At 32.4% G+C, this 27,109-nt stretch overlaps 1 protein-coding gene across 2 annotated transcripts in view; it reads left to right on the top strand.

Moving 5' to 3' along the window:
- Positions 1-25,634, top strand: part of LOC144845364 (low-density lipoprotein receptor-related protein 5-like) — a 63,427-nt gene extending 37,793 nt beyond the window's left edge. The window contains exons 12-20 of one of the 2 annotated variants that reach the window (XM_078702640.1): positions 3,245-3,373; positions 3,921-4,037; positions 5,003-5,134; positions 6,139-6,267; positions 9,499-9,630; positions 12,217-12,568; positions 20,555-20,722; positions 21,767-21,905; positions 23,347-25,634. In XM_078702640.1, the coding sequence (XP_078558766.1) occupies positions 3,245-3,373; positions 3,921-4,037; positions 5,003-5,134; positions 6,139-6,267; positions 9,499-9,630; positions 12,217-12,568; positions 20,555-20,722; positions 21,767-21,905; positions 23,347-23,808 (1,760 nt within the window). In that variant the 3' untranslated portion in view covers positions 23,809-25,634. Of the gene's footprint in view, positions 1-3,244; positions 3,374-3,920; positions 4,038-5,002; positions 5,135-6,138; positions 6,268-9,498; positions 9,631-12,216; positions 12,569-20,554; positions 20,723-21,766; positions 21,918-23,346 lie in introns of both variants that reach the window. The other variant, XM_078702639.1, reaches the window with a different exon arrangement.
- Positions 25,635-27,109: the final 1,475 nt, after the last annotated feature.

Here is a 27,109-nt window from a genome sequence, read left to right as displayed (position 1 = left end):
CATTTGTATTTTCAAATTGGTAGTCCACCTCAGTAATCAATTCTTTCATTTTAATATAGTCACCCTTGTTGAAATTTAGCTTGTATTCCATTTTCTCTTGTATTTTAGTTACACAGTCATATGAAAACAAGATTGTTACGTGGTCGCTTTTTCCTAATGGTGGACCTATCTCAATATCACTTATTTTGGTTTCATCCATGGTGATTACTAAGTCGAGTATGTTAGGTGTTTGACCATCTCGAAATCGTGTTGGTTGCTGTATACACTGGCATAGAAAATTATCTCTAAGGCATTCTATAAACCGATTACTTTTATGTGTTTCATTTTTATTAGTACTCCAAGAAATCCAATCAATTTCAGGAAAATTGAAATCTCCTAACATGATTAAATCAGAAATACCATTTAGTTCACTTGCTTTGTCGATAGCAGATAGTAACGCTTGATTATTTTCGTCAATACTGTTAGGACTTCTGTAAATACATCCGCATAATAGTTGTTGCCTTTTATTTGTTTCAATTTTGATCCATAGTGCTTCCACAAAATTTAAATTCAGTAACTCGTTACAGATACTGGCATTCAGCTCTTCCTTCGCAAAAATAACCACACCTCTACCACTTCTGCCAGAATCAAATTTTGTATATCCCTTGATGCTTAACTCAACTTCCAATATGTCTGTACAAGTTTTGTTATTTACTTCTGTTATTGCAACCACATCAGGTTTCCTTTGATTTGTGACATCACGTAACTCACCTATTTTATTTCTCAGGGCATCTGCATTTGTGTAAAGAAATTTCAACGACTTCTCATAAAAATCAACAATGTCATCGTTTCTTAAACTAGATTTATTCTGCTTTAATCCTTCTATAAAAGCTTTAAATTTTTTCTTGTCCTCTGTACATTTTTTTCTTCTTATAAATTTTTGTTTCACTTTTCTTTCTAAGTTAAAATAATTTTCTTCCAAACAAAAAGATTCTGTATTCGAAAATTCTTTATGCTGATGAACTAGGGCCTCGAAAACGATCAAACGCCAGTTCGCTATCCCGCTTCACAATTTTACCTCTTCTTATAACAAGATCAATCTCACCGTTATCTTTCCTTGTTCTTAGTTCCTGTCTTAATTCATAGTTCATTTGCCTCTCTTTTTTTGATCTATCAGGATTAATATAAATGTTCTTTAGATGTTCATATCCACTTTCAACATATGAATATGCTTTCTTAATGCTTGAACCAAGTAGAAATTGTTTCTATCGTATGCAAAAGCTTAATTTCATTTTTTAAAGAATTCTACAAAGAATTTCTTTCAGTTCTAATTTTTTTTAATTTGTTATGACGAAGCAAATAGATTTTTTTTCTGAAAATTTGTTGTTTTTCTCTTCTGATTCAATTCACCTTTCTCCCACAAAAACACTATTAAGTATGCCACTACTAAAGATTAGGAAGCTTATTTATCACTTTCTTTTGTGGACATCATCGTCATGTGAGATTTGCCATCTTAAAATGTATAACTCCTGTCTGACCTATCGTATGACAATCTGTTTGTGAAATCTTTGTTGGCCTTGTTTAAGCCAGTTCAACATTGCTTGAAGAGAGGGTAAACTTGAACCTGCTATCCAGCTTTCTTAATCCCCTACAATCCTATTTGATCCAACTCTAGGTAAGGTGTTCATCTTTCTGAACTCTTATCATAGAGAAACTGTGTGGATCACATGACCTTGTGCAGTCTCTTGTGACTATGTTTGTTCAGATTTGATAATATGCGCAAGTTACATTTCTGGTAGTTTAATAAACTGAAGACATTTTTTAAAAATTTGTATTTTTTTTTTAAATTTGTATTTTATTTCAAAACTAAAACCCAAACCAACAGCAAAAAGAATTCGCCAATAACAGGAAGGTTATTATACAAATACAGAACGGATACAAACATAGGCCTATATAATAAACATTATAGGTAGCATATAACTACATTAAAATAAACTTTGTTCCTATGTTTACGATTACCAATATTAGTAGAGTATAATAAATCAGTTTTATACTGCTGTTAGTGGTAAAACACTGAGCTTGCTGAATTTTTAATATTGTTTGTGTATGAAAATGGTCAAACAAAGATCTACTTTGATTACTTAAATACTTTCAAAACAATTTTCTGATTTCAAATATTAAATAAATATGTTTATAAAACTTAAAATTTCTTTAATTGTTATTATTTTTTATATTTTGATATCTGGTTTTTTACTTATTTATATACCAGTATATATATTTTCATCTCTTTTGTTGTTTTGTTGAACTTTAGATTTTGCAATTAATTTTCTTTAAATTGTATTATATTCTGATTTTAATATGATTCTGTAGCAGATTATGCTATCATACTATCATAGTATTGTTAATTCTGTCTATATAGCAAGTATGCAGTATGTTGGACAACATGACCAATTGAAAAGCCCCTAGTTTGAAGATGTTTAATTTCCTCAATTGCCTCATTCATTTCAAGTACCATATCCACATCTAGGGTTGTCCAGCATGACACTTCTGTTTGCAGCCAGTTACAAATAATAAAGGGGAATTTTGGATATAATGAGTCATAAAAACTGTTGACATCTTAATTCGTGCTAGAAAAGGAGTAAAAATGTAATGTTATGTGACCATAAAATATGGCATAATAAAACGGTACCATCCATGATAATTTCAGATAAAATAAGATGTAATATAATATTAAAATGTAAAATAATATTAAATGTATAACCAGGTCGTGTATTTTATCAATGATACTATGTAGGATAAATGCCTGGGAAAAATACATTGATTGTGATGTAAAAAGTTTAAAATATACTAAATATCTTTACTGATACCTCTGTTTCCCATCCCTTTTATTCCAAAATGACATTTTATTTTGAGAATGAATGTTGTTGATTATTATTGTTGATGATTTTCTTAAGAAAATTAACTCAATTATACAACACTCAACCCACCCATTACACTCATATATTATTATTAGCAGATCAGGAAGGCAGACTGACACAGAAAACAATTTCTACAAATTGTTTTTCAACACTGTACATGGCATGCAATTTATTTAATCAAAACTTTAAAAGATATTAACTTGTATTCATTTATTTAAATATTTATCACTTTGTATTATTCAATTATTTAATCTACTATGGTACATTACATATCTAAAAATTGTAAAATGTTGACAATAAAGTAGACATGTATCTTGTATAAAAGTGTTTTTGTTTTAAATTTGTAGATGTGGATCCATGTTTAGTATTCAATGGTGGATGTGAGCATAAATGTTTCCGTGCCACTCACAACCAAGCAGCTTGCTCATGTAACCAAGGCTACAAACTCAGCAGGGATACTATGTCTTGTGTTTTAGGTAATACATTAGAATTTAAATATTTGTTCGATCAGTGTGAGGGCTCTTGGTCTTGATTAAAAGTTGCATGTTCATTTTATCCTGATTTTATTTAGTTTCCAGTGCCTTTTTTATAGCATTCCCAAATACAAATTTTACCATGACGGTGAAAAAAAAGCCCAGGGCCGTAGCCACTAGTACGGTTGGTAAGGTTTCCTTTGACAACTCAGTGACTCTCGTGGCTACATCACAGTAGCCATCAAGTGCTCCTGAACACTTTAAGGAGCAAACATAGCAATGCCATGTGTAATGATCAATGGAATGGTGCTATACAAATGAAACAATTGGTTGATTGAAAATTCTGTGCAAGTACTATCTGTTAACATTTAACTTTTTGAGATAATTGTTACACAAAATAGTGTACAGAGAGAAATAAAGAAGAATAATAAGAACAAAGATTCATACAATAACAATAGGTGATCATTTTATTCTAAATGATCACCTAATTAATGGAAACAGATTGTGAAGTAATTATAAAACTTTCTGTTTGTGTTCCTTTTTTTTTTAGATGAATGCTTGACAGGTAACCATAATTGTGACCCAGTAGCCACATGCACTGATACTGAACAATCATATAGATGTACATGCCCACCAGGTTATAGTGGAAATGGAGAAAATTGTATTAGTAAGGCTTGTTTTGTACTTTTGAGTTTAAAGCTCTGTTTATACTATCAAACTTTATGTTGTATGCCCATATATGGATACAATGATGTCATATGACTACCATATTTGGGCACATCACACTTTTTTAGTCAAACTAGTTTGATAGTGTAGGCAGAGCTTAAGAGAGTTGAGTTCTTACAAGAAATAACTGATTTTTTTATTTAATGAATTCATAAAAGGCCTTGTAGCCAGGTTGGTTTAGGGGTGGGAGATCATTGTTGAGTGAGTTGTTGATAGAAAATTAAAATCAAACAGAATATATTTATTACCTCTGTCACTGAACTTAACTAATCAAAAAATGTAATAAAATAGCACTATTCAAGAAGGTGTAATACATTAATTGATTGACGTATTCTGTAATAGTTATTATTAATTTAAGCAGCCATATTCTAGTTTAAGCTAATTTATCACTGGTGTCATTACTCCTATGAATGAAAAAGATCCATTCCCTACAATTTTTGACATTTTGAAAAAGTAATGCAAATAAATTATTTTAAAAAACATTAAAATGGGTCATTCCTAGTCTTAAATGTACGTTTTATGGTAAATTATGATAAAAAGAGAGAAAAAATGTACTACCTAAGTAGCTTGAGGTGAATGTCCTTAGGCCTAGCTAGCTAGGCTTAGTTTTGTAGGCCTAGCTGGTAAACAGCAGCGACGTATAAACATCGTACGCTAGCTATAGGCCTAGCCTGACGTCTAGTTGCTGCATTAATTGTCTTTCTGTTTTTGCCAGTATCCATTAATACAAATTGGGGGAAACCCGGTATTTTCACTGGAAATTGAAAACTTTGGAAAGAATACCTAGTTTGCTAATATTACATAGCTAGGATAATCTTTAGTTTGCTAATAAATTACGTTTGGTCATTGTAAGTTATGTATTCTTGTTGTTCCACTATTCTATATCTTATCTTTTGTCACCATCAGATTTAAATCCTTGTTCAAAGGCTAATGGAGGATGTGATCAGCGCTGTATATTTCGTATTGAATATAATGATTTTGAATGTATGTGTAATGATGGATACACTTTATTGAATGATGGAAAGACCTGTGTGTCCGGTAGGTGTAATATAATAAAGTTCAAGTTCAATAATGCAAGTCTTGTTAATTAATTATAAATGAACACACCTAATGTTCTAAAGTAAACTTTTATTAATTAATTTCCATCTTGAATCGATGTTGAAGACGGCATTTGAGTGTGTTATAAGTACACCCTCCAAATAAAGACACAGAACATATTTTGAGAATGATCATTTTGATGAATCTCAAGCTCTGTCCATGGAGCTATAGCTCCATGCTCTGTCTACACTATCAAATTTATATGACAAAAATGTGATGTGCCCATATATGGTAATGAACATGATGATGTCATATCACTACCATGTTTAAGTATATCACTACCATATTAAGCATATCACTACCATATTGGTTATATGGTTTGTCACATAAAGTTTAGATACAGAGCTTTACACCCTCATATTTGAGATTTGTTAATACAATCTTGCTTTGTACAATGCAATATTTGTGTTTGAAATAATATAGTTTAAGAAACAACTGGGAAACTACCTTGGGTACAGGTAACTTAGGATTGCCTTGCTTGAATAATTAAAGTTTGATTCATTTATAAGTTTAATGAAGTGTGATATTTGGTGACTCATTAAACACACAAAACCACAACAAGTACAAGGCTGAATTTGAACTTTAACAAAAAGACAGAAATTGTATATGTTTGTTGTATAAATAGAGACACAAAAGGTAAATTTAATGGGGGTATTTATTGACCCGTCAATCTCAACTAATCCCCATAGTTTATTCTTTTTTGGAACTTATTAAATTAGTGTTATTTGTTCTGCTGTCAAATTCTTTAGTGCCATTTGTACCTTTACATCTTTCCTCTATGTTTGATTTGGCTTAAAGATACTGTACTTTCTATAGCATAATTATACATTATTTACTTATGGATATTAAATGTATACCGTAGAATGCACTGATGGCTGTAGGAATACATTGTCTTAAAGTATTTATACTTGTAAACCTGATTACTTATGAATGTTTTGCTATAGATTCCAATCCATGTACGATTAATAATGGAGGCTGTGAACAGATTTGTTTGCATAACAATCTGAACCAAGTTTTCTGCAACTGTGATACTGGATTCAATCTGAGAGTAGACAGCCAAACTTGTTCAATGGGTAAGAAATTAAAGCTTTTGATTTGTGATGATCAACGATAAACCTATAATCATGTTAATTCATTGTGCTCATGCGGTAATATTCGGACGTGTTTTCTCGTTCCCCACCTCAACACAAATTTGATGGTTTAAATAAATAGATAAAGTTTAAGTTCAATAACATTTATTCAATAATGGTAATAACATATTGGTAATAAATTAACAAATACAATGTGTGGTATTAAAGAAACATTACAAATGCTTTAATCCGTGTAATTCATTGTGCTCATCAATAATTTTCGGACATGTTATCTCGCTCCCCACCTCAACATAGTTTTGATGGTTTCTAGGTTCATGCTACGACGATAATACACAGATTGACCTGACCTATTTAGGTCGTTGCAAATCAAAGCTGTATATTGTAGAGATGACACTGTTTACCCTGAGTTGGTTCTATCAGAGTTAAGGGTCTTTCACACCTGTTCCGGCTTGGTTCAGGTCCGGCACCGGCAAATCCAATCGAACGTCAATGTTTCATTTTTACGCGGCTACGCGCATATCGATTGGTGCATAGCCACATAGAACGTCGTGAAAATGAAACATTGGCGATCGATTCGCCGGACCGGAACCGTGCCGGAACAGGTGTGAAAGACCCTTTACCTGGAGATATTATACATCGGTTGCTATAATTCTTACTTTTGTATATCTTGACTGCAACATTCAATATTCATGTTTCTAGTTGCATCTGTGTATACCTCTCATGTTAATTAAAACATCACAATGCATTTTTTTTGGCAGGCAATGTTATGAATCATATAAAGGGCATATTTGACAGAAGAGAAAGTATTTGGCTTCTGTACAAGTGTAGTATTCTACTCAAGTAGTTCAGGGAGGAGTTCCTTCTCTACAGCTGATTCATCAATAGTTGACCAATTATAATTTTTAATTTATCACAAAAATATCACCCAAATTACCAGTCAATCTTTATATAAATTAAGTTAATCATAGTCCCATAGTATCTAAACATTGAAAAGCAATTTTTTTTTAACCAGATCAATTTATTTATATATTTATCTCCACTATATATATATATGTAACAAGATATCTAAATTTGTTTGTTCGTAGTTTGGTAGTCACAAAACATTGTAGCAGCATTTCCAGTGCAATGGTGTTAGTAAAATAGTTAAGCTTTAAAACATAATGTAGACATGTATCCCCCTCAATCAGTTTTTCAGATCACCTGTTATTTTCTCTCCCATCCCTCCATTATCAGTTTTCCCACTAAGCACATGACTTTAGATTCCCTAATGCCATGAGGTCATTCTAGCAGTGAATCACACAATTAAACACTAACTCATTCCAGCATTCTCATCTCTAGGGATTTACACTGGTGTTCCTCTAAAACACCGCAACAATATATATATATAATCTAAAATTTAAGTTTGGAAAAAAAAATTAATGAATGACTAAAATTGAAAGGCAGGACTTATTACGGATTTTGTTAACCCATCAATGACATCAACTTTCTTATTAGCTGACCTTATCTTCTGTCTTTGTCTAGACATTTTTCGTTTAATATTCCAAAGTATTCCGTACAACAATATAACAATGAACCAATTATTTAATTAATAATTATGTCAAATAATTATAGATACAATTGAAATACTCATCTTATGTGCCCAAATACGGTATATATACCCATATATGGGCACATTTTTTTTGTCACATAAAGTTTGATTTACATATACCATGAATATTTTAACTGATAACTTACTGTATCATTTCTACTGTATGAATATTAAGATCAGTCGTGAATCAATGCATTTAAAACATTCAGCATTCCTCAAGTACATAAAGAAGGGGAAGTTGGGATATTTCTTAGCTTTAAAATTACAATATTTAATTTTCCTAAAATAACTTCCTTTTCAGAACTAAATATGTGGTGTACCGCAAACTTTACATATTGGTTTTGCCATTGGTTGTTTTAAAAAGGATTATTTAATACAAAAGTACCTTGACCTTAAATTAATTTAAGACAATCACATATATATTGATAAAGCTTGTTTGTGTTTCTTAATTAGATTTTTCTATCACATTTTGTGTAACAATAACCAAAGCCCATCGTCAAAATAAATAATACTGTATATAATATAGATATAATTATACAATTTGATACAATCAATAATGATTTTGTAATATATCGTCATTAGTTTCCTCATACTTTTAGATAGAATAAGTTCAAATTTATAATGTTAATCTATTTAGGAAGTTCATGTCATTTATACTTAATAGTTTACTTAACTCGTTTATCAGGTAGCTACTACATACAGTATCCACCCAGCACTACCCCCTGCTAACTCGAGGGGAAGCATTATTTTGGGGTTTTTTCTGAATCATACCCACTTGGGTGTACCTGAATCATTATACCCCACCCTACTTTGGACTGACACCTCATCCAAATTATGGTTTATTGATCTTGACTGTATCCAAAAGACATGATATTCTCACTTTACTCTCTATGGTTATGGCTGACACCTCAACCGTATCCAAGGCACACCCTCTTCTGTGTCCCTGATTAAGGCTGACACCTCAACCCAATTTAAGGCCCACCTCTTCTGTGTCCCTGGTTAAGGCTGACACCTCAACCTTATCCAAGGCACACCCTCTTCTGTGTCCCTGATTAAGGCTGACACCTCAACCCAATTTAAGGCCCACCTCTTCTGTGTCCCTGGTCAACCCCATCGAAGAAGAAGACCCCTCTCCACTCTCCATGGTTAAGGATGACACCTCAACCCATCTTTTTTTAAATTGTCAAAAGACATGATATTCTCACTAATTAGTAAGTACTATCCCTACAGATTTTAAGTAATATGTAAATTAGCCTACTGGTTCATCATACTACAAAAAACTCTCTACCATTTATCAATAATCTAAATGTTAGTCGAGCATTGGCTACTGTATTTAAAAGCAAATTCCCATCCAATTTCTTTGCTGAATACATATATTAAGGATAAATTTGGTTAGTGTTCAACAAGCAATCTGATTGGTTTAATAAGTTTGTCTTCACAATGATGTAGGATGTGCTCAACCAATGAGAAACTAGTGACTCACAAGTTGTAATATTCTTCCAGGCTTCTGTGAATAGAAGCAAAGTTTCATTCTTAAACTGTAAGACAACCCATGGACTGAATAAAACTGACAATATATTGCCTTGGATTTGTTTAGATGTTTATCCTTTTGTTTTAATTATCAGATGAATGCCAATTAGGACCAGAATATAATAATTGCGATCAGGAATTTGGAGTTTGTGTCAATACTGAGGAATCTTTTGAGTGCCACTGTTTAAATGGCTATGAGGGAAATGGAGTAGCTGGAAATTGTACAGGTACATATACTATTTTATTTCAAATATTATTTTAAGTTGAATATACCATATAACCACCAGTCATCTCAGACTGATAATATGTAGACCATACATATGGTCTTGTACTTCTAGAGCCCTCCCAATTTCACCTGTAAAATACCCTTTTTTACTATTTGATATTTTCAATACAATTTAGCAATTTTTCAACAGAGGCAGTATATTGTTACGTTTACATTTTTAGAGTATATTACCTTTTGAAAAAACATTGTCATACGATACGATAAATACGACTTATATATATATTTATATATAAGTATAACTTTTCATGTTTGTATGTTATTTATACAGTGTTATACAGCAAACAAATTTGAATATTATTATTGTGTTAATACCACCTGCTATCTGTTTTTGTTGTGTCATGTTCCCCCTCATCAGGATAAGACCAATTTGAACTATAATTATTATATTATTGTTTGAAGGCTTACATAGTAGTGAATTAGTGACTGAAAAAGATTGTAAAAGCAGGTCACTACATTATTTAACTGACAAAGATGAACACAAATTACATACAGGTTTTACCAGCCAAATTTACCAGAATTATTGCTTAATAAAAGTAGTGTAAGGAAATATAAACATTTAGATATATTAATTATATTTTAAAGTATATCAACCAGGATTCAGTTTCTTATTGTCTGGAATCAATTTCTAAATTTGGATAATATGTTTGAAGATTTAAAGTCGGATTTAGAAGGACATCACTTTGTATGTATTTTTTATGATGATTTTCCTAATAAATTCAAATCAAATCAAAAACTGTTTTCTTCTGGTGAGGTCTAGGTGGAAGTCTAACTTTGCTTAAAAAGAATTAATACCCAATCCTATGTCAAATTATGCAAATCCTAAGAATCATATCTATGTGCACCATTTACATATTGACCCCTGACCTTGGTTGTTGACTAAATATTGTCGGGAGTGACCCAGATTCTAGCAAAAACTGACTGGCCTTCTAATTTTTCAACCCGTACAGATTAATATAGATTATAAATTAGCTGTTCTCACTTCCTATACCTTCAATCAGGTACAAGCTTTTATAACCTTTGATATCAAAATGACCCAAATTTTCATAATTTTTGATACGGTAATATTAAATAATTATGAACATATTTTTATTTTTAAATTTTATATTTAATTTTACAGTTAAAGATATGGTGTCTGAGAAACAGTTTTGTTAATTTTAAAATAAATAATATTATAGTAATCTATTTAAATTTGAATACGTTCAAAGACAGAACTGAAATTATATAGATGCAGATTGTAAAATATCTAAAACAGTATATAAGTACATTTAAATTTGACATTTGATAGAGGACAAGAATTAAGCATTCCATTATGTTTTTCCAAAAAGATATTAAAGTTTTGATTCATCCTCTGCAATCATGCATGACCAAAACGAAATGGAAATACAAGGATGTGGTTTAGTCTAAAAAATGAAGATAATAAGTTAGGAACTTTCCAACTTTCAATATGATTTACTGTATTGTAAAGATATTTTGTCTGTCATTAGGTTATCCACACTTGGTGGATAATCATTGTGATTGTCAAGTATCATCTTTTGATTTTTCTGTATTTCTTTCTGCCATTTTTTTGTTGCGTTTGTATAAAACTTGAAACCGTAACATTACTGAACTTGGTGAACATGTGTATCTGATATTTTTTTTATATCATAGTTGCGCAACTCTGTGGAGTAAAGGTGGCATGCACCACAATAATTTACTCGTACATGTGCGTTCACAAGTTAAACGTTGGCAAAATCAATTTTTAATCAACAGCATGTTTTAGGAAATTTTGAGCATTTCGAAATGTTCATAAATCTTATAACAGTAATTATTTATAAAGTTATTCAAGGCCAGACTATGTTTAAATAATATTAACAATGGCAAATAAACTTGATAAGCTTATTGAATAATTATGATTAATTGAATAAAGATTTGTTTTTAATGAAAGTTTTACTGGGATGTGTGTAAGGTGCCAAAGAATTGTACCATGACCTTTACCTCACTGAAAGGACATTGATGTGTGTTTGTAATGACCACTAACTATTTCCTGTTACCTGATTTTCCTGTCACAGATCTTAATCAAACCAATTTCAATTTAATATCAGTAATTAACTGTCATACAAAATACTCTCTAAATTATTTACTAAATGAGTCATCACCATGGTGATGTCAATCATGCACGATCCTAGGTAGACTGGAGTTCTACTGTGTAAATCCTATGATTCCTCGAAAAATGTTTTCATCTGGTTTTATATTAACGATCTGTATAATATAATTCTTTACTTTAAACCATTCATGAATACGTACGTCTGCGACGTTTCGACTTGTTTCCAACAAGTTGGTGGTTGCTAGGAGTACTGTATAGCTTTGCTAGTTGTAGAACAGCACCCCCTATTCGTAACCTATGGTGCACATTCATTCTTCACCCCTATAGCAAACTTCATCCAATTATGTAGATTATCAAATCGTATTATATTTTTAAACTCTATTTTCCTCTATGTTCATTGATAAACAGCTGTTATTGAAAATGTTATTGTTTATGTATTTACAGCTAAAGGTGCGCTTATTTGGGATTACGACTATAATTCAATAACGACTACAACATCCTCAACACTACATTTATCAAAAGCAACAAAAATGCAGGAGAATAGTCGAAAACCGTCACGTGCGATGACATTCAATACAAATCCAACGTTTATATCGACGACGCCATCAAGGAATCCTTCTAAAGGACACATAGGTGTTGGACCTACACACCATCCTTGGGGTAATCTACCCTCTGGAAAACCAATCGACTTTAAACCTAATGAACGATTTGTGAATTGTCCAGTTAATTTTGAATATTACTGTTTACATGGTGGCGATTGTTTTTACTCAAAGGATTCCAATCGTGCAAAGTGTTTGTAAGTATTTTGTTGTTTTTTTTAAATAATTTGAATTACATTGAACTGTAGGACTTTGAGAACTATGCTTGTTTGATGATGATCATTCTTGATTCATTTGTATATGGGCGAAATTTTAAAAGGTGATTAAACTTTATACTAGTATAAAATAATTACAAATGAAATAATATTAGTCTGTTTTTCAATAATGCTTTTCTTGACCAATAAATAAAGGTCCCATCTGAAGGACAACACAATATACAAATTCATATTGAAATTACGCACTGCAGTAATATTTACTGTATTCAAGTATGATGTTAGTTTCAATGTAGTAGTTTTATGAGACAGTCACTGCATTAAACAGTGTGCATGATATACTAAAAAAAGCTTAATAATTGCATAAACAGATTTAAAGAGTAAACAAATTGTAGTTACTGCAGTAATTGCAGTAGAGCAGCTTTTACATAGTTCCTAAAGCATTTATCAAATTATGTTGTACCACTGGCTATCTCCATTTACACTCAAACTCTGATAGTCTACAGCTTTAATACCATCCATAAATTGTTTTGCTTTACTGGAGGTAAACACCAGAATTTGTTTGTATGCTTTCAACTCCGGGCTTACACCGATGGTTCGGTGATAATAAGTGGAAAATATGTAAAACAGTGAGCAGGATTTAGGATATAAAGTTGTGTAGATGAGGTTATACAGACATACTGAATTAGTTTCTAATAAATTTTTAAAAGCTTGACATCAGGATCCTTATTTGAATCCTGCATTCCAGTGAAGTTTGCTTAGTTCTTTTAGTTTTATTAATTCCATTTTACTCAATGATCCTATTAATCCAGAAACAAACAAAGGTTATTGAGAGGTGGTATAATTATATTGTATGGCCAGTTACCAGGACAGCAATTCCATAATTTTTCCAATGATTATACTGCCGCAGCATTCTTTACTGGGTGACCAATGGTGAACATGGAAACAACAGCAGGACGCTGCTTAGACATATTCACTCCCAGCTTCACTTTTTTCGGCCGTCCCGTGTACATACAATTGACATTTCATGTTTATTTTATGCCTATAAAATAATAAAAGAACACCATGTTTCTCGTTTATTTTTATCGTTTATGCTGCATACCATAATATTATACAAAAAACCTTCATGCGCGAGAAAAAAGTTCCCGATATTACACTCCACTCAGGGGTGTAAATATACCACGCTAACGCTTGCACACACGGACCAGGGCGGCGGAAATTAACTGCAATGGAAAATGGTTTATTTTTGGAGAGTGATGACGTCAGCATTCACACGAGGGGAGCGAGCTAGACAATGTGACGCTTGTAGTTTTAGGAGTGCATGTGTTTTGAAAATAACTCAGTTGTGGGTATTTTCCGAACATTTTAAATCGTGTTTTCTTTTTAAACTCTTGAATTCTTAATAGTAATTGAACTCTTAGCTCTTTCACTGTGTAGGCCTAGGAATATTTACACAACTAATAATGCTAACCCTCTAGCTCTAGAGGCCTAGCTAGGCCTACTCTTCAATAATTAAAAGATTAATCCACTTCTAGCGACGGTCAATCGCGGGTAGGTTGCATCTTTTTTTTTTTTTGGAGAATTAAGGGGGGTGGCTAGCCACCCTATTCACCCCCTCCCCCCTAGATCCGCCACTGCACATGACCCGGAAGCCAGTTGAACAACGCGAGTGTGTGAAAATAACCCTGTGATATCCACAAATTTCGATAGATGTCATAAAAAAATAAAAATGGAACAACTACGTTCCGCGGTACATCTGAGATAGATGAGGTAGGTATCAAAGGCGGAGATTTTTCCCCAATGTTTTTCCATTGTGCTCACCTATGTCAGAATTAAGCATAATTTATATAGATACATGGCAAAAAATATAACTTTATTACTTGATTAATATTATTTAACCTGCCCCTGCCCCCTTGCTTGATCAGGTTTGTTCAAGTGGGTGAGAACGTAACATAAACCATGGGAAAGAAAACATGATGGACATAGAACATGGAGGATGTGTTGATTAAGACGTGTCTACCTTGTCTTTGTGGTTGCCCCCTACAATTTCCTTCATCTACTAATAATCTTTCATTGCTTAACAGGCGCTAGGTCTGTCAAGGTCTGTTTCCTTACCTTTAATTAGTGCTTATTTTTTACATTCATGATGACACCTATGTGCATTTATCAGCTGTTATACTAGTTAATTCACAGTACAACAACCTGTTTTATGAATGAGATGGTTTGTAATGGGATAGTTTTTAGCATGCTTCGACCAACCAGGGTTTTTACAACTCCATGCTTTGATCATCAAGGAACCATCAAGTGTTCTGAAAACCATATATTTTGGACCACATAAAAAGTGGTCATTTTTTATAAAAGTTGGCTATTTAATCATAGTAATCCAATATTATTAAAGCCATGTGTGTGCAAGTTGCATACAACAAGTAACCACACGTCACGTTTCTGCAGTGAGAGTTCTTAATTGGATATAGTAAAACAAAACCTTAAATACTTGCTCATTGAGGAGAGTGTGTTAGCACCGTTTAAAAAATGTGTGCCTATTTTTCTGGGCATTGGAACACTTGCAATTTGTGTGTACTAGCATTTGAACTGGTAATACAAAATTTTGATTATGTTGCAAGATGGCTTTCTGTAGATCCTTGATGAAATAACTGAAATTCACTTGTTAATTAAAGAAATTGATTTTTATAAACAAAATTGACAAACATCCTTCTCAACTGCTCCTTTCTCTTGACAAATTCAACAAAAGGGATAAGTAACAAGAAGGTTATGCTTCTATCCTAAAATGGCACAATTATACGTAGGTCAGTTCTGACATTGAACAGACGTAACTAATTTTAAGAAACTTCTTTGTTTACAACGTTCTTTTGGTGGTTGAACTCTATAAATGTTTTATGTTCTCAGTGTCAATGGCTGGTTTACGTCACCCATAATTTCTTTAATTGTTGCAGATTTTAATAATGCTTTTTGCTTGTCAATGTGTTTGTCAATAAGATTGTTAAAAGGAAGTTTCATTTTGTGTATAGAACATTGAACAAGTCAGTCAAACAATTTATATTCTGATTTCATGTAAATAGAGGATAATTGTTTTTTTATACAAAATTAATTTGTAGTCTATTCTGGAAGAAGAGTATGATTTGTCATTTCATTTGTTGAATATGCTACACTCAATATTTTGCTTCTCTCATAATTCTGGGGTTCTATCAAAATTGTATTGATACTATAAATAATTTGTTCACATATCATGTTAAAAATGCCACCTGTATACCCAGTCATGTAGCCACAAGAAAAAAAAGGGAATGATTACTGTTCAAACCACTGGGTTACCAAAGGCCTCTGTGAAAAAGTGGTCAGGTTCATTAGGCGCAGGAGCCCCGGATAGCGTTACGAAGTCGTTAACTCTGTCAGCCCATGGTCAGCCCAACTAATGTGTTTTTCCCAAGGACAATTTATCAATAACTAAACTTTGTCACCACCCATAAGTGTGCTGTTCATTTCCTATTGACCAATGAACACCAATGTAACTGGACCTGAGTTTCTTGCTATTCGACCTTGGGTGCAAATTATACAATTAATTGATGTTAAGGCCACTGACTACTCTTTTCTGTATAGAAACACTGAATTGACTGAATATTAAGAAAACCCTACAATAATTTCTACTACTACTTGATATGGCGTTATACAAGAACTATATTAAAGGAATTGAATGTATGGATAATGAAAAAAAAAGTTAAACGTTATATGTAAAACATCACTCAGATGATATCTATCAGATATACCATTTTCTAAACATTGTTTCATTAGTTATATCACGGAAAAATAAGTTTGTTATAAATAATGAGTTATTTCTCCATGAAAGTTTCTCCATTGTTATATTCACATCACATATATTTATATTTGGTTTTACACGTAATATTTCATTAAGAATTTCATTTTCTGACAATGTGATTGAAAAATAGCCAATTATATTGGCGAACCTAAACGATGATGTTTACTGTTGGGCCTACAGAAATGATACAAATTCTCAGTTGATATGACACAAAATTTACAGAATTCAGCACTAACAACATACCGTATTCTTCAGTTCAGGTCACAAGTTTCAGGGGCGACAATGCAAACATCCCGCCAAAATTGTCCTTCTAATAATTATATCTCTGTATTGCCAAGTAACACACGAGAAAAGAACAAATAAAGAACAAAAACCATTCAAAACAGACCTATTTCTGATTGAAATGAAATAATTCTTTTTAAACACTGTACTGTACTTGGAAACACGTACTTGATTTGTGATATCCTCCGTTAAAAATACAGTAGAACCTTTTTTCTGAAAGTGTCCCCTAATAGGTGTTCTACTGCCCCTGGAACACTTCCTAAAAAAACTTGTCCTCTTCATAGAAAAAAACCAATACCAATACTGATCTGGACTCGGAAATTTAAAATGTAGCAGGCAACGTTTCACCAATGAAAACTTTGAAGACAGACAAAGTATTATAATTATTATGATATCCATTTTTATTTAATTCCGATAAATGGCTATAATTATTTCGTCTTTTTTGTTATTTTGTGATGGAAAAAATATTGAGTGAACATTGGCACTGAGCTTAAATGTTCCCCGTCCCCTTAATGTCCCCTTTATAGGAGTGTCCCCTCAGTAAGGATTGGCTGTTTCGCCCCTTAATAATAAATGATGGTGTCCATCTTATGTCCTCTCAATTTTAATGTGCTACACCCGATAATAGAATAGAATAACTGTACAATGCAATGTGTTACCCAATGTGCTCAATTTGATTACTACCCGATAATCCGTATAGAATAATGTACAGTACAATTATATCCATTTGATTGTGCTACCTAATGTGCTATCCATTTGAAATAATGTGACTATCCATTTGAAATAATGTGCTATCCATTTGAAATAATGTGCTACCCGATAATCCTTATAGAATAATGTACAGTACTATATCCATTTGATTGTGCTACCCAATGTGCTATCCATTTGAAATAATGTGCTATCCATTTGAAAGAATGTGCTACCCGATAATCCTTATAGAATAATGTACAATACTATATCCATTTGATTGTGCTACCCAATGTGCTATCCATTTGAAAGAATGTGCTATCCATTTGAAAGAATGTGCTATCCATTTGAAAGAATGTGCTACCCGATAATCCGTATAGAATGTACAGTACAGTTATATCCATTTGATTGTGCTATCTATTGTGCTATCCGTTTGAACTAATGTGCTGTCTGTTTGAAATAATTCAGGTTTTTTATTTTGAATATGTTTTGCTATCCATTTTAAACGTGATAAACAAGTTACATATTTGTTGATATAAGTTTGCGGTACACCACGTATATTAGTTCTGAAAAGAACTGTTGAGTTGCTTGACGTTTCGATTTACTCCAAAGTCAAAGTCTCCAAAGCATGCCGTATTCGGAGAATCACCCACAAGTGTTTTCTCAGAGCATGGTATGTTCCGTATGGGGTTCTGAATATCAATTTTTTAATAATGTACAAAAAATGAAATGAATAATCATATTAATTATCGGTATGTACGGAGAAAGCTCGAGCGAAAGTCGAGGGTTACTTTTGCCAACAAGACGAAGCGCGAAACAAATAAAAACGCATCGCGAAAAATCTGAAATGATATACAATTTCTTAAAACATGAAAACACAGAATATATTATATTAATATAACTTTTTAATATTTCCAAAGGCTCGGACATGGAAGAAAGGCCTTAAAAAACTGAATTGCTATATGTTAGACCACATTTCCATAACTTTTCAAAACTCATCGAACCCTCCGCTAATATAGGAGCGTATCGCCAAATCATTCGAAAAAAAAAACATGGCATGAAGATGTAATTAATCAAACGGCCAAAGAATACCAACAATTTTAATTTAGGTTTCGATTCGTAATTATTACGGTGGTGGACTAAGCCTAGTTTGAAATTATAGTGACCATTTATTTTAGAAAGAAAGATAGAAAAATTTGTTTCTATCTCCATGTTAATACCAAGGCAATTTTCAATTAAAAATTCTGGCCTAGTATTCTTGCAAGGTCGTCACAGCTCCAGTTACAAAGGTCGTCACAGCTCCAGTTACAAACGGTGATACAAAGTGTCAATCATTTGACCAGTGAACAGCCCACTGGTAGGATAGTCCTTGAAACCGTCCGTAAAACACATTAATCACTCACATCAGTCATGCCGCTAATGGTTGAAAACCTCACTTTTTGGGGTTTTCAAACGTAACGCTATCCGGGGCTCCTGCGCCTAATGTGAAACCTTACCAACCACACTGGTGGCTACGGCCCTGATACCAGTAATGTATTAGATAAATTAAAAATTTAGTTTTAGATCTGTTTCATACTCTAAAAATGCACACACAGTATGGGTTGTGTAATGTTCATCAGAAGAAACATGTACAATGATGCTCCCAGGTCAGTTTGTTATTGTAGCGAGGCAGTGAGGCACGTGCAGTAGGCCTAGTCATAGTCAATTGACTATGGCCTAGTGATCCATATATTATCTAGATTTAAATAGAGATCTTCTGAAGTAAATATTTTGAACTAGTGCTTTATAAATTGTGAAATAGAGAATTGTTAAAATAATTAAAATATTTGTGGGATTCACGGTAAGAAATCTGGTGCCAAAGTAGCAGTCTGTAACCAAGCAAGCGCATCTCTATTATTTGCATTTCATTGTTATAAACAAGATCATAATAGCTTTGAAGGTAAACCGCTCTTGCAAGTGTCATCTCAAAACAATTGATGACTTTACAATAGGTTATTGACAACAAACATTTAAGCAAGTGTCATGAGTACTTTGTCATTTATTAAGTTCTTTTCTGTGAAGTAACAACCTCTCTGGTGATTTTTCAAATAATTAGGAATTAAAATTAAGCAATTTTGTGGATACTTTAGGTGTCAGTGGAACACTTACTAAGTTATTGATCAAATCAACACATTTCTTATGTTACTCCATCAAACTTTTCTGGTGATTCGGAATTAAACAGTTTAGTGGAAGAGTGTATCACACATACAAAGTTGGTTAAATCAGCACTGAATTATTTAAGTGGAGATGGTTCCATTGCCAACTCCAAGGTAAGTTTTAAGCACTACAGTGCAAACAGTTAAACAGTTAAATGAAAACAAAATGGTTAATTGTCTGGTGGAACTGATTACTTGTATACTTTTTTTATTCTTGTATTTTGGAAAATGCTGATTGGTCTATTAGATGTTGCAATGTACAGTATTATAAAGAATCTCTTTTTATTCATATAATTTACCTCAAGTGAGTGGGGAATATTTGTAAAAATAAATTATCGTATATGGCATATCATACCTTCTCAAATAAAATGTATCCTCTTAAAAAACCAAATGTAGACTTGTGGCAATATCTTTCAACATTCAGTGAAAATAATATATGAACAAAAGTATTTTACTGTATTTGTGCATATAATCAAGGAAACCAGGTTCTGTTTGATCTTTGTATATAGTCTGATCTTATCACCTTTTGGAATAATATGTTATTCTACTGATTATTTGTAGTATGCTTTACCTTTTTTAAGTGCATTATTTGAATTCTTCAATAGCTTATTTTATAAGATAAGACACAATGACAGTAGAACATATCTTCGCCCACCTTTTTTTTTCATAGTGATGTACCTCAAAGACAAAATTGTTAATAATGATTATAAGTCTTTAAACTCAACGGTGAACTGAGAAGTGTCCTTTTTTTGATAATTAATAGGATATTCATGAGGAATTTCATGAAAACTGCTTTTTCATTTCTATTTTCCTATTTTGTAAACAAGAGGTTCTGTATTGGGTCATTGGCCCATTCCTTTTGGGCTATATGCAAATAAGTATCTTTTACACAGAAGTAAACAAATAGAATTGAAAACAGACCCCCTTAACAGAAGTAATCAACAATATTTAATTATTATATTTTACTAATTGCAGGTGTTCATCAGGGTACATGGGATCCAGGTGTGAGTTATTAGACCCTACCTGGGAAACACCTAGTGCAGATACAAGTAACAGTTGGAATCTACTCATCATCATTGCAAGTGTTGTTGGTTTGTTTATTCTAATGTTAGTCATCCTCCTAATGTTCCTGTACTGTTATAGGTAAGTGAAAAAGTACATAAATTACTACATTAAAATGGTTATCATACTTTTTCCTGGGCTTTGGGCTGTCTTCCTATGGAATTCTTGGGATATTAATATCTGTCAGCTAATTTTCATTTTTCCTTGTTAATCACATTGAGAGATTTTTAGCATAATTCGCCTAAATCATTATTGTTATTTAACATTGTACAGTACTTGTATTTTTATTTTGGCCTTATTAAACCTTTTCTTTGTCTGCAACCAAAACAATGGGCATACTAAGAATGTTATCAATACACATTAAATATACACTTTTCCAGGTAAACCTGTGAGAATTACCAAATAAATAAAATTACTAAAAAGTAAAACAGACTGAGTCCTTAAAATTTAGTTTTCATGTTGTTACTTTCACTTTAATTTATTTTTGATATCCTGGCATTTCAGATAAGTATAGCTTGAGAGAAACAAATTAGATAAAATGATTCTAGATTCAGGCAGTATCCTATCACCTTTTGACCTGTCTAGTAGACTATTATTTAAGTCTCAACGATACTGCCAAAATGACTTAATTAGTCATACACAAAGTTTTAATAATAATAATAATAATGGTTGTCTTTTATAGTGCCTAAAGTTCTGTCTACACTATAAAATTAGTCCATATATTTTTCACATAAACTTTGATATTGTAGACAGAGCTTAATAATGTGTTTTATACAGTAGTATCAGAGTGCAGTGGACTAGTTCACATACAACAAATTTCATCCTAACTAAAGCTCTGTCTACCCTATCAAAGTTTATGTGACAAAAAACTATCACTACCATTTTTGGGCACACTAGTTTGATAGTGTAGATGGAGCTTAAGGGTCTGTTTGTGTCAAGCTGCCACCAAACAGTACTCATTCGTCTGTCCACAACATAACTCTCAACTATCTCTTATTTAAAAGAAAATAAACACATTTTTTTAGATGATATGCTGTACTACACTGTCCATTTTTGGAATAAGAATTAGCTATATTCACAAAAATAATGTTGGTATAAATAATTTTAATTATTTTTCATTGATAGATTACGAAAACAAAAGAAGATTCCTCATGCAGAAGATGTACCATTACAGATACGACAAGGGTCTTTACCAATGCAACCAAACCCGTGTAATCCTAATACATACGCAGCTGGTATAGAAGCAGAACCAGCTGATGTTGAGGCAAGGAAAGCAGTATGTTTACTCAACCTTTTGTCTCTTTTCCCTAATTTTTTGTTCCCATTTATATACAGTATCTACTAGTGTATGGTGGTTAATACTGTATACTTGCTTAACAATAATCAAAGGTTGTCATGTTCGATTAAAAATCAGCATCATCATCTATGATTTTTCTCAGAACAACACCACTATCTAAATAGATCTTTATACTTAAATATAACATATATTTTACATTCATTTATTGACATAAAAAAGCACAGATTATACAGAGAAATTGAGAAACAGTGGAAAAGCAATACTATCTAATTACACATGTACAACCTTTAAACTTGAATTTGATTTCCTATTTAAATTGTTACTTTAATTAATTAATAAACATAACAAACAGGAAGTTAATCGCTTAACAATAAACGTTCACATTTTAAAATATTCTATTTATCTGTATTTTAATCCTGAAAGTATTATACCCCTTTTACACCGCCAGTAAATATGCGGAGTTGATCCGGAATTGTATAAGTCGTACCTCAGCGTATCTTTACCCATTTGTTTAATATCCTCGCTCACTATAGTATTTAATTTACATACAATTAAGATAAGATTGATTTTGTTTATTCGCGTATTTAATAAATAAACTTATGGTTATTTGTTATTCATTTTTATTTCAAGATATTATTCTTCACGAGTATACTCAATTTGTGTTTGTATTGCATAAAAATTGTATAAAACAAAATTGTAGGAGGTATGATGAGCAGGCCGTTACTAAGGTGTCTCTTCATGCGTGAGAGGGCGATATTTCGATTGATCTAGAACATTTACATGGGTTGGTATTTTGCAGTGTATATACATGCAACCCATGTCATTCCCGGGTTAATGAGTCAGGCGTGAAAAGGAAATTTATCCGGACACGACACATGTTTGTTATAAGCTCGGCGGTGTAAAAGGGGTAATAGAGTGCTATATAATTTGGGACAACTTTGAAGTCTCTACGGCGAGTTGTTGATGAGATACTGAGATAACCAAATTTATGGTCAAAGGTCAAAACAGGCATTTCCGGTCATTTTGGTTAAACTTTTCCATTACAGTGAATATAAATATGGGTCTTCTGACACTAAAATTGTTTACTTAACACCTACTGGTTGTCAACATACGGTAAATAATGTTAAGATGGCCGCCACTTTGAAAAATGGCTCAATCGGGTTGAAGCACACCGGAGAAACCCGGAGACTTTTAGTCTATTGTTCCAGACAAGGTCAGGGACCTATCCTGAAAAATTCAGCTTTAGCATATTTATTTCTACCTTTGGCCATTTTTTTGTCTAATACTCCTGAACTAAAAGGAAAGGGAAGGAAGATTACATTTTTACAGCGTACATTATATAAAAAGTTTCCTCTCAATTTTGAGTAAAAGCTTCAATGTAATTTGTCTTATTTGCTTGTGTTTATAGAGAACTCTTGGTGATTATCGAAGATTGGGAACTTTTGGTAGACGTTACAATGACGACAACTACGCCCACATAGAGGAAGACTCCAATCATTACATGATCCCGCGGCCAACGAGCAACGCATCCTACAGCAGCATATCCACACTCAGTGCTGGTAGCTCCAAAGTGAACCAGTATGCTGAAACTGTTACGCCTCCGCCTGTGAACCAATACTTGGAAACCGACGGACTCTACGCGGCTTCTAGTTTTATGAATGGTAAACGCAGGGAGTACGTACCTATGACCTCCACTTCAAATGCTTCACCGCTAAGAACGCAAACACTTGGTAGGAAGAATCATGCATCGTACATGAGTATGGATGACCGCCCTCTTTCACAACATGAATACTGGGTTACGATTAATCGCAACGGGAAATTGGATCATGTTTATTATAATTCGAAAGACAAGAAAGATGGCCAACAGTAATATAGATTTAAACAATTTTGACGATGTTAAAGACTTTGAAGAAAGCAGATGAATTGGTATGTGTGTAAATGTAGAGAAAGTGCTCAAAAGTTGGATGAGCTTTAAAGTATTGGACTCTTTTACGAGCAGGCATAAGTCTGTAATTTCTATAAATAAACTTGAATGGCCACACAAGTCATGAGCAAGCACTCTTTAATTTGTAAATAACAAAGTAGTTTTATTATACAGTGTATTCAACATTAATATGTAAACCATCTTTAAAAACAGTATTTTGATGAAAAATCTCGGTTCCTGTTTCCACTGTATGTTGTCTTTCAAAATATACCAAATTTGTAACTACAGTTAATGAATACTTATGGACTATGCAAAGGTAACATATTCAATTGTCTTCCTAAGTACTGGTACAGTGTGTCTTCCAATTTTTTTATTCAAAAAAACTCCTATTTATATCCTGATTAAATGTATCTCAACTCAATATACATAATTAATTATCAAACTTGCATAGTGTTCCAATCCAATGGTTATAATTGGATACAATGGATGGTGTAATACCATTTAAAAAAAATGTAAATAAGAAAAATGCTTAAGATGTTATTACTGGCATTAATGGCACTAACAGAAGCAAACATCTTCCTCATCTTCTTCATGGTGGCTGATGTAGGTGAGGCCTTGCCTTCTTTAAAAAAATCTTGTACTCCACTAGTGTTGAACCCTGTATTGTGATTGTGTTTGAAAATGTGTATCGACTTGTAAATACCGACTGTGTATGCTTCAATTATTGTATTATAAATTAGATGAAGGTAAACAAGAATGTCAACTAGTCATCCTTCATGGTTAGAAATCATGGCAAACTTTATTTTATTAATGTGTAAATTGTTACTTGTAGAAAGGTTAAACGACAAATATTTCTTTTAAAAGGAGATTTCTTTTGAATATGAAAGACAACTGAAATGTTAGTAATAAACATTTATGCTATATCATGATACAAGTATTTTTGTGTGAGTGTGTTTTTTTATTTTTAATATCAGTATTTTTTGATAATCATTACAATAACATATTTTGTGGTAAAAATTCATCTCTCTTCAGTAGAAAATCTTAATAAACTCTGAAATGTCCTAATAAATTAAAAGAAGATTGTGACTATAGGTGATCAAATCAGCTTTAATCAGTCAAATGTTTTGCCCTACAATGATGTAATTGTACTCTATACTGTATTGACAACACTTTGTTAAACAAACTGCTAGTAATAATGGATAGCCCTGGGTTTAACATTTCCATCACTTTTATACATGGATAATAATTCAACTAATTACTTTTTAAAGTAGATTGAATATTGTATTGCAAAAACAAACAACTGAACATATTTTGTTAATTTGATATGCAAGTTTATTGTTGTATACATAATAAAGTCTCTCTGTAATATTATATAAATAGTAAATAATTATAATAAATTTAGTAAATATGTATTAAATTGTTAGAATCCAATTTTCTGGATCTTGTATAGATATTTTTAACATTGCAATGTTAATTTTGGACAATATTTGTTAAAATATGTCAAGAATTGATTTTATGCAAAAATGCTACAACTGTTTTATTTTATGTTTCTTTACATTTTATTAAAATTATATGTTAAGATTTTTTAGTGTACTGTGTGTTTCCAGCAGCTTTAGTGCTTTTATTTAAAACAATGTATCATGATCTCTAGGTGGCGCCAGTTATGTAATAAGCTTCAATTATTATGATTTTTGAGAATTCAATATCATATTACTCAGCCAAATGTCATATACTGATATGATCATAATCATAAAATAAATATTTACTCTATATTCTTGGTATGTTATTGTATTTTATATTTATGGTTGTAATAATTACACTTATAGGATGGATGCGTTCATCCTTAGTAATTTACTCTGGTAAGTCTTACCTACCCACCAAAGGTAGCAATAATTTCACCTATCACCTGTCGGTGTCCTCCACTCATGAATTTCCATTCTTTCCTCAGCTGCGCCCTTTCTCGCCACTTCTCATAACTCATTTTTGTCCATTCCTTTATGTTGGTTAGTCCATGTAAAACGTGGCCTACCTCTGCCTCTTTTTCCGTCTATTCTACCATCTAGTAGTTCCCTTTGAAAACTTTCCTTCCTTATGAGATGACCAAAAAGTTCTAGCTTTCTTTTCTTGATGGTATAACCGAGACATCTATTAGCTCCCACTCTTCTCAACACCTCTGCATTACTAATTCTATCTTTCCATGTGATCTTCATTATGCGCCTGTATACCCACACTTCAAATGCTTGAATCCGGTTTATAATATTTGTGTTTAAAGTCCACGTTTCTGCTGCATATAACGTGGACGATACGTAGCATTGTGCTAACCTTCTTCTTGTGCTTACTTTTATGTTTCTGGTAGTAGTAAGCACATCTTTAAAAAAAATAATCATGGAAGCGACAGTAAAATTAAATAAAGCATTTAATTATATTAATTTTAACAATAATTGTAATATATATATATAAAAAGGCTAAAGCTACCAACCTTTTGTTAATATTGGCAAGCAATGGCAGCCTGCAGTTGCGAAAAAAATGCTCGGGAGTTGATGAATCAATCAAACGTTTCGCGCCACAGAAAAGTTTCATGTTTCTGTGCTAAAAATAACCCCTGTTGCGTAGTGGCTACATGCTGCCCTCAACGTTTAAATTTAGTTGGACACCACCCTTTGCATGCTATTATTAAAGATTATTTAAAATTATCTGTTTGCCGCCCTCTATATGTTATATTTTTAGGCCTTTTTCTTTCTTTAATTTAATTCTACATAATAATAATCCATAATGATCCCAGATACACCGAATGCATATGTAGGAATGAGGTCTGTAAATATAATACGGTCAGACCAGCCATGGAGAAATAAGTTAGCTTATTTAGTCAACTTGACTTGATAAACAAAAGAACAAGACTTGTGACGTTTATGCTGTTTGTCATGTCTGAACACGAACCACACAGTAGTTGGTATTATTTAGTTTATAGGTTATGATAATTAGATAATTTTTACACACTATACTCCTATGTCAATACAAACTTTACAGGAATATTATATTAGCTCTTTCAACTTCATCTGGATACTATAGTAGATTAATTATGGATGAATCGTCGTTTTAAATTTTAACAATATATGTAATTTTTATATTTATCCCTTTTAAGAAAATGGTATCACCCATTACGTTCCGACTGATTATCACTGTCCAATCAGTGGAGCTCCCGCCAGTTGCTTTCTTTCGACCCTAAACGCGCGAAATTTTCCCGCAA

The sequence above is a fragment of the Antedon bifida genome, chromosome 6 (genome assembly GCF_963402885.1).
Source record: "Antedon bifida chromosome 6, ecAntBifi1.1, whole genome shotgun sequence".
Lineage (NCBI taxonomy): Eukaryota > Metazoa > Echinodermata > Crinoidea > Comatulida > Antedonidae > Antedon > Antedon bifida.
Note: the sequence above shows the minus strand (reverse complement) of the source record. Positions and strands in the feature narration are given on the sequence as shown.